General features: G+C 45.9%; 1 protein-coding gene across 2 annotated transcripts in view; it reads left to right on the plus strand.

Moving 5' to 3' along the window:
• The window catches only part of CDCP1 (CUB domain containing protein 1), a 54,093-nt gene that overhangs the window by 26,088 nt on the left and 12,433 nt on the right, over window positions 1–15,572 (plus strand). The window contains exons 2-4 of one of the 2 annotated variants that reach the window (XM_012639184.1): window positions 739–948; window positions 5,575–5,937; window positions 6,843–7,211. In XM_012639184.1, coding sequence (XP_012494638.1) covers window positions 739–948; window positions 5,575–5,937; window positions 6,843–7,211 — 942 coding nt within the window. Of the gene's footprint in view, window positions 1–738; window positions 949–5,574; window positions 5,938–6,842; window positions 7,212–15,572 lie in introns of those variants that run through there. The other variant, XM_012639187.1, reaches the window with a different exon arrangement.

Consider the following 15,572-nt stretch of genomic DNA (forward strand, 5'->3'; position numbering starts at 1 on the left):
AAAAGTGGCTGTCCCTTCTTGGTCTGAGAGCACTTAAAAATGGATCAAGCAAAACAAATGGGAGGGAGATTGGGCTTGTTTGTGAACCAGGGCCCCACCCTGACATGTGTGCACATTCTGTTTAACAACCAATGCTCATCTCACTTGCTTGGTGTCGTTTGCTCAGATGTTTTTGCTGAACCCCAATCCGAGGTAGTAGCATTGTTTTGCTCTAACTTTACACGTTTGACACAGTATGTTTCTATCCAATTTCTGCAAATGTCTTCCTAGCCCCCACTGCTGTATATGTGTAAGTTCTGGGCATATAAAACATCCAGGGCAGGAGACAGTGGCTCTTTGCAGATAAATGTGTCTCTCTGCCGGTAGATGGTTTCTGTGTGTAGGCTTTGTTCTACAGTCAGATTGAGAAAAGCTGTGATGGTTACTCTGGTTGTTATTTAATACTGCTCAGATCGGGTATCCAGAAGCACACAGCTCAAGACATCTAGGATGTGGTACAGTGTTTTCAATTTTTAGAAAAATGAATCATGCAAACGCGAGACACATGTTAGTGCCCAGCCACAGCTGGCTCTTTCCCACCGCTAAAGTCGGCACTGTCGATTTGCTCCATCCCCCTCTCAGACCAGGAGGGAAGAGCAAAGGTGACAGAGAGGGCATCCTCTCTGAACCATTTGCAGGGGGACCGCAGCTGTTTGCAGACCTAAATCATCCTGCTTACTTCATTTTTCTTCCTTTCAGAAGCTTTTGAAATTGCTTTGCCACGAGGAAGCGGCATTACAGTTCTCATAAAGCAGGGGACCTTGACTGTGCCCGTGAAACCCTGTTCCATCGTCATTTCTAAAAGGCACGTAACCATGTTGTCCATCAAATCTGGAGAAAGATCAGTCTTTACCTTCAGCTGCGAGAATCCAGAGAATCACTTCGTCATGGAGATCGAGAAGAAGATTGGTAAGTGTGCACTCACAAGCTGTTTGACAAATGTCTTTTAAATGTCTCTGCACCTCCTTGCCTCTCTTCCCCATGCTAAGCAAATCTCTCATGCCAAAGAGGTAAGATCTGTTCTGAAACTCATTTAGCTCTGGTGTGGCCAGTCGCAGTTCTAAGTGCTTTACATGGGTTGATTTGTTTAATCTTCAGAGCAGCCCTATGAAAAGCTTGCAAAGAGAGGAACTTGCCTGAGATGGCACAACTAGGAAGTAGCAGAGGAGGGAGGAACCCAAGCACGCTGGCTCTACAGTCTTCGCGCTTAACCATTGTGCCACACGGTCTCTTCATGGAGCACCACAGAGGCCCACGAGCTGCAGATCTTCAGGTCTGCGATGTCTGCCTCATGTGCCAAAATTATCTGGCTGCTGTGGAGCAAAAGTCCAGGGAGCTGGGAGACAAAACAATCGGAAAGTTGAGGAGATAAGGATAGGGCAATGGGTCCACAAGGCATAATGGAAAAATAGCAGCTTTGGGGAGTGATGGAGCTGGGTTTGGCTTCAAGCTCCTGGGCTACCAGGTCACATGACCAGTTATTGAGTTATTCAACTGCTTTGAGCCTTTGTTTTCTAGTCTGTAAAATAAGGGTCTCATCATCAAACAATAGAGTTGTTAGGAGGAGGAAGTAAAATAATGAATGGAAAATGTATGACACATGAGAATTCAACAAATTGTAGATATTTGGTATTATTATTATTCATAATTTGAGCTTTGGATAGGAGATTGACATAGGAAATAATCATAATCAGGCAGGAAAAAATACATTAATAATTTCCCAATCATTTTAAGGTGGATATGCCAAAAAGGATTAATAGACTCATTAACAATAATGATAGCACTATTTGTGATCCAATCAAAGCCACACTTTAGGAGGAAGGAATTCATAAGTAAAAGGAGAAATCAAAATATTAAAAAGCAGTTTTAAAAACTACGTTTGATGACTAAAGCCAAAATCTGGTTCTCTGCAGAGATTAATTAAATAGACAAATCTCTGACTAGTCTCATGGAAAAAAGAAAGAAAATTCACATATACATCTATATGTTAACAGTATAAAAGTTGATTCAACAATATATACAGAGACTATTTCTAAAATTGTAAGAGACTATTTATAACATTATGATAATAAATGTGAAAATTTGAAAGAAATGGATTATTTTCAAGAAAAATGTAATGGGCCAGACTGACTCATGGAAAGGTAGGAAACCTGAATAAATAAATAACCAAGAAGATTGGGAAAAATGCCCCAGATAGGAGAGAGCAGGGTTTGGGTCAGTTAGAGATGATCTCATAGATGAGTTCTATAAAACTACAAGGAGCAGATAATTTCGTTCTAGAGGAGAGTTAGCAGACTTTTTCTGTACAAGGTCAGATAGTAAATACCTTACGCCTGTGGGTCAGGTGTTCTCGGTCACAGCCACTGAACTCTGCCGTTACAGAGTGAAATCGGCTATAGACAATATGTAAACAAATGGGCAAATAGGTTAATGTAATGCTTTGCGTGATTAGGTTAGGGAGAAAAAACTATTAATGCATATGATCGTCTTAATAGATGATTTTAAATGTATTTAATAAAAAAACTTAGTAAACCAGGAATAGAAGGATGTTTTCTTAATCCAGTAAAATGTATCCATCAAGAACTAATAGCAAATACAACATTTAACGGTCAGACATGGAAGCATTACCAATAAAACAGGCAATAATATTAGGAGTCCCATTATTCAGAATTTCCAATTAAATATTTAGGGACAATTTTTTTTATACTTTTTTTGTGCTCCTCATCAGTCAACTTGAGGATAATAAATACATAAAGTGTATGTGAAGCAAATATAACATTTTGCCAAAAGATGAAAGAGAACACTGAAATAAACAGAGAGATGTGCCATGTTCCCTGATGGAAAAACTTAGTATTTTTAAAGTGTCAGTTCTTCCCCATATTAATTTATCAGTTTAAGTCAATTACAGTTGAAATCTCAATGAAGCTTTTACAGAGCTGAAGAGACTATTGATATACTTAAGAATCCAATGGAATGGTGTGTTGCTATTAAAAGAATGAGGTAAGTTTGTGTATTTGACATGAAAAGATGCCCAAGATGATTTCGTTCCATTAAAAACAATGCAGCTTATAGTAGGACAATGGGTAATACAGTCTGATCCCACTTTATTAAACATGCATGTGCACATGCACACACACATACGTGCATACATACACACACACATAATCATAAAAAGCCCACAGTCTGGAGGGATAAACACCAAAATATTAACTTTGTACTATTTCTATATGGGAGGGGAACATGTGGCATTCATTTTCTCATTTCTATCCTTCTGTACTGTCTTTTGTTTTTTACAAGCATGCATTATTTTTACCATCAGTTGAACCAATAAAGTGACTACCGTTTTGTAAAAGGAAAAAGATAACAAATGACCTCTCACAAGTCAAGCATTTAAATGCATTCAGTTTCTCAATCCTGGGGTGCCTGCTTGGTTTATTATCTAGTCAAAACCCATGCTCACAACTTTTGAAAATATGAAAATATCAGTTTTTTAAAGAATAAATCTAGACACTGGAATCAAGTCCAGTGGTCTGCCTGCCTCTCATTTCCTTTCCTGAGTAAGATTCTGAAAGCTTCAGATGAAGTTTGTCATCTCTGTTCTCATGCGTTCTTCAATAGTTCCATGAAAGTTAATGAAAGTAGAAGTCTGCTGAAAAAAATGGGTTGTGAATCACTTCAAAAATGACACTTCTCCATCCTCTGGATAGGAATCATTTTAGTTGTTTAAAATGTTTGCACTGGACAGGGTGCAGGAGAAGATTTGGAGGCATGCCAGTCATTTTGACTACACTTACCTGTGTGTCCATCCTAAAAACCAAAGCTCTTAGCAACAAATGAAAAATTGCTTTCACAGCCTGGCTCTTGCAGTATCACATGGCTGGTGATAGAGCTGAGCCTGGGAGATGGAGCTTTTTGACTCCAGTTCTTGGCATGAAAGTAAATCAGAATCCTCGGGTGGCCCGGGCATGGCATGCGTGTTTTTAAAATGGCCTCCAGGCCAGTCTAGTTCAGAAGCAGAGCTGAGAACCGCTGCCTGGATAGGGCTGCGTGGTCCCACTAGAGTACAGAACCCAGCAGGAGCCAGTGCATGCTGCCCTGGGCACCCTGGAGGTGTGAGTGGAAAGACACTTGGGGACAGCTTTTGAAGGAAAGAGGTGGCTTGATATAAACAATGAGGTTTCCATGAGCTCCTAAAATAGGTACTATCGTTACCAGCATGCAAAGTCTAATTTGAGTCACAGCAGTCACCATGTTAGCTAACCCTGTCTTATCAGTTAGGCAGCACAGTGCATTAGCAAGAACGAAGGTTGACCAAACACAGCCTGGGGCTTTTGTCCTGGGATTGCTGTGCATTATACACACCAACTAAAGTCACCTGGACTCCAGGACTGCTTTGCAGAAATGAGAGGTTTGGCACGGATGACCTCAGAGGCCTGAGACTTCCCTGAAATTCCCCCGTAAGTCCATTTCAAGTGGACAGTACTTTCAAATACCCCAACAGAGCAGTAGTAAAAATTCAAAGATTATCGTTACAGAGGCCAGAGTCCATCACACAAGCCAGATTCCCCATGCTCAAGATAACAAAACCCTTAATGTTATCTTGCCTGCTTTCTTTTATTTCTTCCACGTGCTTTCTCCTCTTATTTCCTCCTTGATGATAATGTTTCTCGCTTTGTTTTAAAAGGTATAGGAAGCAAATATGTTGAAGGATGTCATTAGTCATTAGTCTTTAAAAAAAAAAATTCAACTGCAGTGGCAATAAAATACCAGCATTGAAGCCACAGGGCAGGAAGAGAACGGTGCGCCGGGTTCCGGCCATCCAGGGAGTCGTACATTCAGAACGTACTCACTGTGTCGATGAGTGTGTTGATGGGAAAACCGGTCTTAAAAGGTGGATCTTGGCACTGTGCCCTACAAATTGTGCAACCGTGACTGTCACAGAATAGGGGAAGTAGGATATCCCAAAGCACAGACTCTGTCGCAAATGGCCTCCCTCTGGCTTCCAGGAAGGCCTGGGCAGAGGCCCGCCACCTGGACTCCAGGAACTTAATCTGGAAAACACAGTGGTCGGGAGGTGTCTTGGGTCTGGTGCCCTGGAAGCAGTGCCTGCAACAAGGTTTTTAAGTCATTTATCAAGAGAGTGCCCTCAGAAGAAGTGTGGAAGGCAGAGTAGAGCAGGGAAAGAAGCTAAGCACAGATGGGGTTGTAGCTGAAGTCTAGCCTCAGCCTGATCCCGCAGGGAGCTCCGGATTATGGAACGTCACTTGAAGCAAAGAGGCCAGGTGTCTTGACTCCTGCATGAGGTGGTTATAGGCTATAGACTGCTACTCCTCCTCGGCATGGGAGCGAGGGGCTGCAAAACCTCTCAGGTTTGCTGGTCCAAGGCGCCCCCACCTCAGCTGGGACATGAGTGCACCTGCCGGGTAAAAGCCATCTAGGCAGAGCCCCGAGGAGTCAGCTACAGGGGGCTGAGGAGGAGCTGTGTGTGGCCTTATAGTATCTGTGGTCAAAATTGCTTTTGTGACTGTGTTTCAGACTGCATGTCAGGCCCGTGTCCTTTTGGGGAGGTTCAGCTTCAGCCCCCGACGTCGGTGTTGCCCACCCTCAACAGAACGTTCATCTGGGAAGTCACAGCTCACAAGAGCATTGGTCTAGAGCTGCAGTTCTCCGTCCCTCGCCTGAGGCAGATCGGGCCGGGCGACAGCTGCCCAGACGGAGTCACTCACTCCATCAGTGGCCGCATCGATGCCACCGTGGTCAGGATCGGAACCTTCTGCAGCAACGGCACTGTGTCCCGCATCAAGATGCAAGAGGGGGTGAAAATGGCCTTACACCTACCGTGGTTCCACCCCAGAAACATCTCGGGCTTCAGCATTGCAAACCGCTCATCTATCAAACGTGAGCACACCCCCTCCCCACTGTGATTAGTTTCAGACAAACAAAATCGTCATCGTTCTAGGTCAGAAACAAATATCGGCAATTCTGTATGATTCAACTTAAATAGCTTAAAAGAAGACTCCACTCTTCTTTAAGTGATCTGGGTCGCTCATTCCTAGTGTGAACCCCCCCTCTCTATTAAACAAAGTGCTGACCATGTCCTCTTAGCATGCGATGCTTGTTTTCAAAAAGAACAAGGGATTGGTTCTGCAGACCCACCTCGATTGCTCCATTTCTAACTTCTTTGCCCTGTCTTCTGCCAAGTGTATCAGTGATGTGCGGAGCTCGCTCACGTGGCCCATGGGAGCTGACTATTGAATCTTCAGGAATTTTGTGAGCTGGTGTTAAACAGAGCCATCATAAAAAATAGAATTATATAAACTTACAGTTAAAAAATTATTTTAGAAATAAGGGTACTAAGTACTCAAAACTTACCACTTCTGAAATACTTTACTACATTTCAGTCTTATCTGTGTTCTGGGGGTCTTTGTGCCTATTGTGCCTGTGTGGAGGAAATACAGTATAATGCGCTACTGCCCCACTCCACATTCGGTCGTGGTGGTAGCCGGACGTCAGCCTCGGTGGCAGTATTCACACCCACCATGGAAGTAGACAGATGCTGCAAATTAGGGCTTTTTTTTCCCCCCTCACTGGGTCAGTTATTAAACGTTTACTTGAACAACACTGATGTATCTTCCTGGCTAGTCTCTGCCCTGAGTGTAAACATACCATGTCTAGACCCCAGGGCTGGGGACCTGAGAACCGCGATTGTGTTTCCCTAACAGCCCCTCCCCTTGGCCACAGACAACCAGGACAGGGTCTAATGGCCTCCTGTTCTTTCTGGTTTGGGTCTCGCTCCCCCTCAGGACTGTGCATCATCGAATCTGTGTTTGAGGGCGAAGGCTCAGCCATCCTGATGTCCGCCAACTACCCGGAGGGCTTCCCTGAGGATGAGCTCATGACGTGGCAGTTTGTCGTGCCCCCACACCTGCGGGCTAGCGTCTCCTTCCTCAACTTCAACCTCTCCAACTGCGAGAGAAAGGAGGAGCGGGTGGAGTACTACATCCCGGGCTCTACCACCAACCCCGAGGTGTTCAAGCTGGAGGACAAGCAGCCTGGGAACATGGCTGGGAACTTCAACCTCTCCCTGCAGGGCTGCGACCAAGATGCCCAAAGTCCAGGGATCCTCCGGCTACGGTTTCAAGTTTTGGTCCAACATCCACAAAATGAAAGCAGTAAGTGAGCCCCACTTTCCTTTCCCCTCCGCCTCCAGCACCTTCTTTGTTTCCTGCTTGGGGTTATCTGCCTGGGGTGAGCTTTCCTTCCTATTTCTCATCTGTGGCTTGTGGAGCACTTGGACTCTGGACTCTGCAAAAGCTTCAGGAAGCGGGTTGCTAGGCAGCAAGACAGGCTCCTTGGTGAACACCTGGCATGTAGTTCCATTTCGGCACAATAGGAAGTGAACACTGGCTGGGCGCGGTGGCTCACGCCTGTAATCCTAGCACTCTGGGAGGCCGAGGCGGGAGGATTGCTTGAGCTCAGGAGTTTGAGACCAGCCTGAGCAAGAGCCAGACCCCGTCTCTACTAAAAATAGAACAATTAGCCGGATGACATGGCGCGCGCCTATAGTCCCAGCTACTCGGGAGGCTGAGGCAAGAGGATCACTTGAGCCCAGGAGTTTGAGGTTGCTGTGAGCTGTGATGATGCCACTGCACTCTACCCAGGGCAACAGAGCAAGACTCTGTCTCCAAAAAAAAAGAAAGAAAGAAGCAAACACGATCTCGCATTCAGTGTGCTAAGGTGTTTTTAATGAAGCCATTGAAAGGTCACTTTCTAGATATTATGTCTTGACCCTGCAATGTCAAGACATCCTGGTGAATCAGGATGTCACCAGCACCATCAGCAATGATGACGATAACTAACACTGTTTATTGGCTCAGTGCCTCCTACCACGGGCACACACTCTGCATGCTAAGTCCTGCGCTTAGCAAATCACCTACACAATCTCAGCTAATCCTTTTTGCAACCTTACAGAGGAGGTGGGAAGTATCTTCTTTTACTAATGAGAAACCAGAAGGTTCAGAGAGGCTATGGAACTAGCCTAACATCACACAGCTTGTAAGGAGCAGAGCAAGCTCAGAACTCAGAGCCTGTGCTCTGGACCATACTGAACCACAGGTAGATTGGTGAGAATGAAGCTGGACATCATTCCATAAATGTTCTTGAGATGCCATGAGTCTAGCTGGAGGAGGAGAATCAGGGCCAGGACTGGGGTGAGGTGAAGTGTCCAGGGAGCAAGATTTAAGGAGGCACCACTCTCAGGGTCAGGCCAGTACAAGGCCAGCCTCTGAGAGTGGGCACCTCCTTACGTTTTGCTCCCTAACTGCCTGGCTTGCCCCGTCCTAGTCCTGGCCCTGAGGGGAGTAATGTGGATTTTGAGATAAAAGGTACAAAATGAATTCAGAGTGGCTGTTCCTGCAGCTCATCTGTGAACTGGAGCCCGAGCAGGAGTGAGTCGTGACAAGGGGTCTCAGACCAGGACGTTGCTGACGCAGGCTGAAGACGGGCTCTGCCCAGAGAGCTGCTTCTTATTCTAGTTTTTACTATTATGTACTTCTGGGAAGTAGGCAGAGCCAGGCAGAAACATTAAGTGGGAGTGTGGAATGGCATGCTGTTTATTTGTGTAGGGCTGATGGGCATCTGAAAAGTGGGATTGCCCAACTGGTGCCACCCTGGGCATGCCTGTGGATGTACATATATGTGTATGCGTGTGTTTACATTTTACATATGCATGTGTGTTTGTGTACGTGTGGCCCACTGGGACAGTTTTATCATTGCCCTGTCACAACTGTATAATCAGAATGTTGGAAACGGCCACAACAGGATTGAGAAATAGAGTGGGCTTAGGTTTTAGAGGACAGGGGGATTTATCATCTCGGTCACGGTGACATGCTGCTGAGAACCTCTGATGGATTCTATTTCCTGTAACATCAGCTGGCTTGATTTTTAAAACTAATCGAATTGTTAAGCATGCTATAACCTCATCGAGAAGGGTATGGGTTTAGTTTTGAGATAAGTTAAGAGTGATTAACTGCAGTTGAGAGGTGTTCAGCACTGTCAAGGCCTGTAAGTAAAGTGTAGTTTGCACTTTTTCTAGAGTGAGTGGACTTGGCTGGCAGAAATATCTTTGGGGATAAAATTAAGTTGGGCTGGACTGCCTGAGGGCTCTGATTTCTGGGCAGCTGCGCCTTAATCCTTTGAACCCCTATGTGGACGCTACATTTCAAGGGCTGACCCAAGAAGGCCAGTCCTGTGCACCCACACGTTTGCCTGACCCATTCTTAATTCTCTTTCATTTGCTAAATTTCTGTGGGCAGCTTGCTTTGCAGGCGGCCCAGCTGAGTGGTTAAGGGCAGCCGGCCTACGTGGATTTGAATCCCGGTTCCCCTTTTGACTGCTGATCCGGGCAAGTCACGCAACCTCTGTGTGACTCGGTTCCTCATATGTAAAAAGGAGGTGACAGGACTGCTGTCCTAGGGGTGTTGTGAGGACAACATGAGGGGGCACAGTGCCTGGCAGGTGGTAAGCGCTCTGTGAATGTCATCTGCAGGGTCTAGGTCAAGGAAGGGATACAGGGTTGAAAGAGACACAGGGCTTGTCCCCAGAGACAGTGGTGTGCACGGGGGTTAGAGGCAGAGGAGTGGACATCGGGCTGGAGGGACGCCAAGGGGAGATTCGTGGCAGAGTCTGGCCCTCCTCGGCTGCCTGGGGGCCCCATCTGAGACGATGGTGTGTGCCCCTCAGCGCCACAGGAAGGAGCTCTACGTGCTGGTTCTACTCTCCTAACCCTGGAGGTGAGAAGGAAGCTGGGGCAGAGGGGCTTCAAGGTGACAGAGTCCCTCGGATCAGAGCCTCTGCCCTTGCTTCTGCGAGAGCAGGAGGAACACCTCCTGGGGCTGGTGCCCAGCTGAGCCCAACCCAGGCTTTGCCTGGACTTGGTCTTCCCTTGTCCCCAGCAGCAGGGGACACCTGCCCAGACCAAAGCCACTACCCCGAAAGCACACGTAAGGGTGGTTTGCATTCCCTGTGCACCGTCCCGTGTTTATCCGTCGGCACATCTGTCTCACTAAACTCCCAGTCAGGGAGTTTATTCCCAGTCTTATTCCTCTTCCTATACCTACCACTGCTTCTGGCACATTCCCGGCCCTGCGTAAATGCTTGTGGCACCGATCTCAGAGGGCAGCAACTTGTCCAAAGTTGCTCGAGAGCCAGGCACACCCCATGGACTCAGCCCATCTGAAGGGCCAAGGCGGGCAGGCTGGAGTGGGGGCCCCCATGACAGCGGCTGCTCAGGAGGTCAGACGAGGGGAGGGACATCAGAAACAAGAGCAGATGCAGAGCCAGGAGACCCTCTCAAGCCCAAGGGGTGGCTGTCATGCAACCAGAGAAAGCCAGGGCCCTGGCAAGGGTGGAGGGAGCCATCCGAGGCACCAGCAGCCAGCGCGAACCCCTCCTCTTCCACAGAAGGACCTGAGCACTGGGGGCCCGGGCTGCAAAACAATTTCTGAATATGGGCAGCAGGCAGACGCTACCTGAACTAACTGTCTGCCAAAAAGTCTTCAAAACCCGAGGGTTTCTAGGTGATCATGCTTCAAATAAGGTAGATGGGTGTGAGTTTCCAGGGTGTTACACGGGGCTTCTGTTAACCACTCTGGGTAAATGCTGTTGAGGAAGCAGTTGCATTGATTCTTTTTCAACTCCTATAACCTCCAGAAGCCACCTGGAACCCTTAACAAATTGTGGGGTTTGATTTCATTTTCATTTTTGTTGAGTAACTTGTGCTCTGTGAGTCTTAAGTTTGTTCTGGCTTTGATCTGTATTTGGGCTTTGGTTTATACCCTGGAGCCCACTCTCATTTTTTAAAGTAAGAAATCTCTATAGATACCACAAAAATGACTAGGGGCCTTTATGAAATGTCAGTCAGTAACCTAATCACTTCAGAGATCCCCAGGGTAGCTTTTAAAAATGATGTCAATGCTGTCAGATAGTGAGGAGTTTTCTTTTTAGGGAGGGAGAAGGGCTTTTTTTTTTTTTTTTTTTTTGAGGCAGGATCTTGCTCTGTTGCCCAGGCTAGAGTGCAGTGGTGTCATCACATCTCACTGCAAACTCAAACTCCTGGGCTCAAGCGATCCTCCTGCCTCAGCCTCCTGAGTAACTGGGACTATAGGCCTGTGCCACCACCCACGGCTAATTTTTTATTTTTAGTAGAGACGGGGTCTCGCTCTTGCTCAGACTGGTCTCAAGCTCCTGACCTCAAGCAATCTTCCTGCCTTGGCCTCTCAGAGTGCTAGGATTACACGTGTGAGCCACTGCACCCGGCCAGGATGAGGACTCTTTTTAAACTTCAGGTGCCAATGTTTTTTGCACAAAGGCATCTGCAGTTTTGGAGAAAGAATATGGATTCTTTCAAGACAGGAAACTGTGTCCAAATCACAGAACTGCCGCTTTATTAGCAGAGTAACCTTGCGTGGTTAGTTCACACCTCTTTGTGGTCTTCCCCCATCAGCTGTACAACGGTGATGGCCAGCCCTGCTCTCCTCCCTGTTGTGAGAGTAGGAGACAGCAACTTGTCAAAGCACATAAAAGATACTGAGTAAAAATCTGTCTTGTCTTTCCATAGATTTACGAATCTTAATAGATGATATTTACATTTAAAACACCCCATCTGTGAGAGGCGAGGACTGCACATTTCCACCCTGCTTTGCCTGTGGAAGCCACATACGAAAACACTCCTTGGGCAGCAGGTAGATTTACTGTGTCTCCCCCTCAAGTTATTTTGAGATCCAACCAAAAGAAGTGTGAAAAGAAGGCATGTTAAATAACTAATGGGTGGAATGCAAATGCAAAATAGAAAGTGGCATGAAGTATGTGATTACCGAGAGCCAGGGGCCTCTTGACAGTCCCTGTAATGGAAGGTCTGTCTTAACCCCAGAATCAGGGTTGGTTTTCCCAATAACACGCACAGTCCACCTGATTATTATACAGTAACTTTCAAAAGAAATATAAACTGCAAAGCCACGAAACCATTTCACACCTACTGGAATGGATCAGATAAGAACGCTGGCAGCAGCAGACGACGGTGAGAACGCAGAGCGGCGCAGCTCTTCCACACCGCTGCTGCGGCTGCGACACCGCTCGGGAGAACCGTCCGGCGGTTTCTGACAAGTGAAACTTACACTTATTATCTTGGTCCATTCAGTATTGCCGTAACTCAATACTTGAGACTGAGTAATTTATTAAGAAAAGAAGTTTATTTGGCTACGATTCTGGTGGCCGGAGAGTCCAAGAAGCACAGCGCCGGCATCTGGTGAGAGCCTCGTGATGCACCACAACGTGGCGGAGAAGCAGAAGGGGAAGCGGCGTGTGCGAAAGAGAAGTGAGAGGCAACCTCACTTCATAGCAACCCGCTCGTGCGGGAACTATTCCATTCACGCGAGAACTGACCCAGTCTCGCACGAAAGTGATTAACCCGTCTTAGCAAACTGATCACCCCTTAACAGCACCACCTGCTGGCACAGCCACAGCAAGGACCAAGTCTCAGCGTGAGTTTGGTGGGGACTAACCGTCAAACCGTAGCACCTACCTATGACCCACCGAGGTATTTATCCAATAGGAAATTATATATCCACTCAAAGACTTATAAAAGGATATTAAAAGCAGTTTTATTCATAAAAGTAAAAAAAACTGAAAACAACCTAAATCACCAACAGAAGCATGGATAAATGTGGCGTGTTCATTCCTGGAACGCTGCTCTGCCATAACAGGGAAAAAAGGACTGGTACCCACAACAACATGGATGAGTCCTAAAAAACATTTTGCGGAGAGAAAAAAGCCAGAGACAGAAGACTACCTACTGTATGGTCCCATGAAATAAAGTTCCAGAATAGCCAAAATCTGCAGTGACAGAAATCAGAAAGCGGTTGCCTTTGGGGGCGACGGGAGGTCAGGGGCATTGAGCAGAAAAGGGCACAAAGAAACTTACGGTATAAGAGGAACGTTCTAGATCTTGCTTTGGGTGATAGGTGCAGTGGATATATAAAGTTGCCAAAACTCATCACACTGAACACTGAAGATCTGTGCATTTTATTGTGTGTAAATTATATGTCCCCAAAAAATCGAGAGCTGTATCAAAAGGTTAAGAGCGTATGTTCAGATGTTGGACTGCTTCGGGTCCCACCTACTAGCTAGCTCTGTGGCTTTGGGCAAGTTATTTAACTTTTCTAAGCTTCAACTTTGTATTTTATAAAATGAAGATTTAAAAAATGGTATTATCTTAAACAAATTTGAATTGTGAACTTCTCAAAGGTAAGTTCTATTGTTGAATACCAACACTGGAGTGTAGTCACAGTGTTGGACATAAAAACAGTCCCTCCCTCTGTGTTTGATGAATTATTGTTGAACTAAAACCATGCGTGACCAAATTTGGTGCATTTCTAAAGCACATCCAAGGACAACTTTGCTGTCATCTTGAAACCGAATGGCAGTTGGTAGGTTTTTTCCATGTGTCTGTCATCCGTAAGTGAGCTATGTGAAGCCAGTCCCGGGGCTCACACACTTTTTTGTCTCCTCTGTGCAGCCACCAGGCTAGAGAAGAGGAAGCAGGCACAAGGAGGCAGTGAGCATCCTAGAACAAGCACAGGCTTTGTAATCAGGAAGATGTGGACTTCACTCCCAGTCTCACCACTTCCTAGCCTTAGTTTCTCTGTCTGTAGAATGGGGGTGACAGTGCCTACTTTGCTAGATTACATTGTTCCTAAAATATTCACCGCTCCTCCTGAAGGAGCATTAGACTTGCTGCCTCGCTGGCTGCAGCACTGGCCATGTGAATTTGCTTTGGCCAATGACATGTGAGCAGAGGGAGTGGGCCACTTCTGAGCAGAGCATTCATCATGTGGCTCACGTTTTCAAACTGTCACAAGGCTGGTGTGTCACAGATAGAGGCTTCTCCTTCAGCCTGGATCTGGAATTAAGAAGACGTGGGCCAGAGCTGCGGCCATCTCACAATGGATATGTGAGGTGAACAAGAAATAAACCTTTGTCATCTAACTTTTCAGATTTGGGGATCATTTGTTACCCCTCTCAAGGACATCATGAGGCTTAACAACCTATAGTAATTGACTGTCTGCCGTGTACCAATCACGCAGGTCCGTGAAGTTCACATTCTGGTGGCAACGATGAATAAGTGATAGGAAAATCATGACTTCCCACTAAAGATAGCTTTGCTCCCTTCTTAAACCCAACTGTAATGGGTTTTTTAGAACATTTTTAAAGTATAATTTTTTTAATAATTTAGAAGCATATAAAACTTGGAAAAATAGAATTGGAAAGGAAACAATATAGCATTTCATAAAGTAGGGTGCTGACTGCTTCAGCAGACCTGAAAGTGCAGAATCCTAAGCCAACAGTGGGGGAAAAAACAAGAAGAAACCTGGTTTATCCTGAAAAGGCTCAAGAATTGGTAGCAAGTCACTTCCAGAACTGGGGGCAAAGGTGGAGCTAAGAGTGGGAGAAGCCACTAGAGCCCCAGATCCTCCTTGACACCAAGCAGCAAAGTGACTGCTTTCTGCGCAGCCCACAGAAGAGAGAAGTGTCTTCTCTGGAGAAGATAAGACAGTCCCTGAACCGAAGATCCCAGTCACACTGAGGGTGGAGGCTGAACACAGGGTCTTGAGTAAAAGTGGCCGTGCGGACGAGGCCCCCTCCTTCTTCCTCCGCTGGTAGCCACATGCATGATCTCTCCATTTGGTGGACGGAGGGTTCTTCCCTGAGGGAGTCCAGCCAACCCAAGATAAAAGACCCAGAGATACTGATGTTCTGGGTTCCCCAGGAAGCAGTCTGGCCAGATCACCCTACAGAGAAGCCCAGTTAACAAGCTGAGCTATTCCGAATAGCTTGTAGCGCTTCATTTTCAATAAAACAGTATATATATTAATAGATCCCCAGACATCTGAAGGAGGCTAATAAAAAAGACAAAGACTAAAACCAACGAACAGAAGGAAACAGAAACTATGGTGGTATCAGAAACTAAAACAAAACCCTCTATCATTAAGACCGTCAAGTAAACAATTAAAGATGCTGCATCCATGTGAAAAGAGCAGGTTGCAATTTCTTTCTTCTTTTCTTTCTTTTTTTTTAAAGTACAAGTAGAGAGTTTATTTGAGCCAAGTTTGAGGACTACAACCTGGGAGCACAGATTCAAGTTGCCCAGAATCTACACTCCCAGAAGGCTGTAATTTCTAAAAGGAGCCCTCAGAGCACCAAAAGGAGCTCTAGAGATTAACAATATGATAGCAGAAGTGAAAAACTCAACAGTGCTGAAAGGTAAAGAGGAAATCTCCCAGAAAATGGAGTGAAGCAAAAGCTAGAGAGATGGAAAGTAAGAGCAAAGGTAAAATCTGAGGATTGGTCAGGAAAGCCCAAAATCCAAAGAGAGAACAGAAAAAATAGAGGGGAAGGAATCATCAAAGAATATTTCAGGAACATTTGCCAGGACTGACGGGCATGAGTTGCCAATTGAAAGGGACCACACCAAACAC

Source organism: Propithecus coquereli, unplaced genomic scaffold (assembly GCF_000956105.1).
Source record: "Propithecus coquereli isolate 6110/MARCELLA unplaced genomic scaffold, Pcoq_1.0 Scaffold1, whole genome shotgun sequence".
Classification (NCBI taxonomy): Eukaryota; Metazoa; Chordata; class Mammalia; order Primates; family Indriidae; genus Propithecus; species Propithecus coquereli.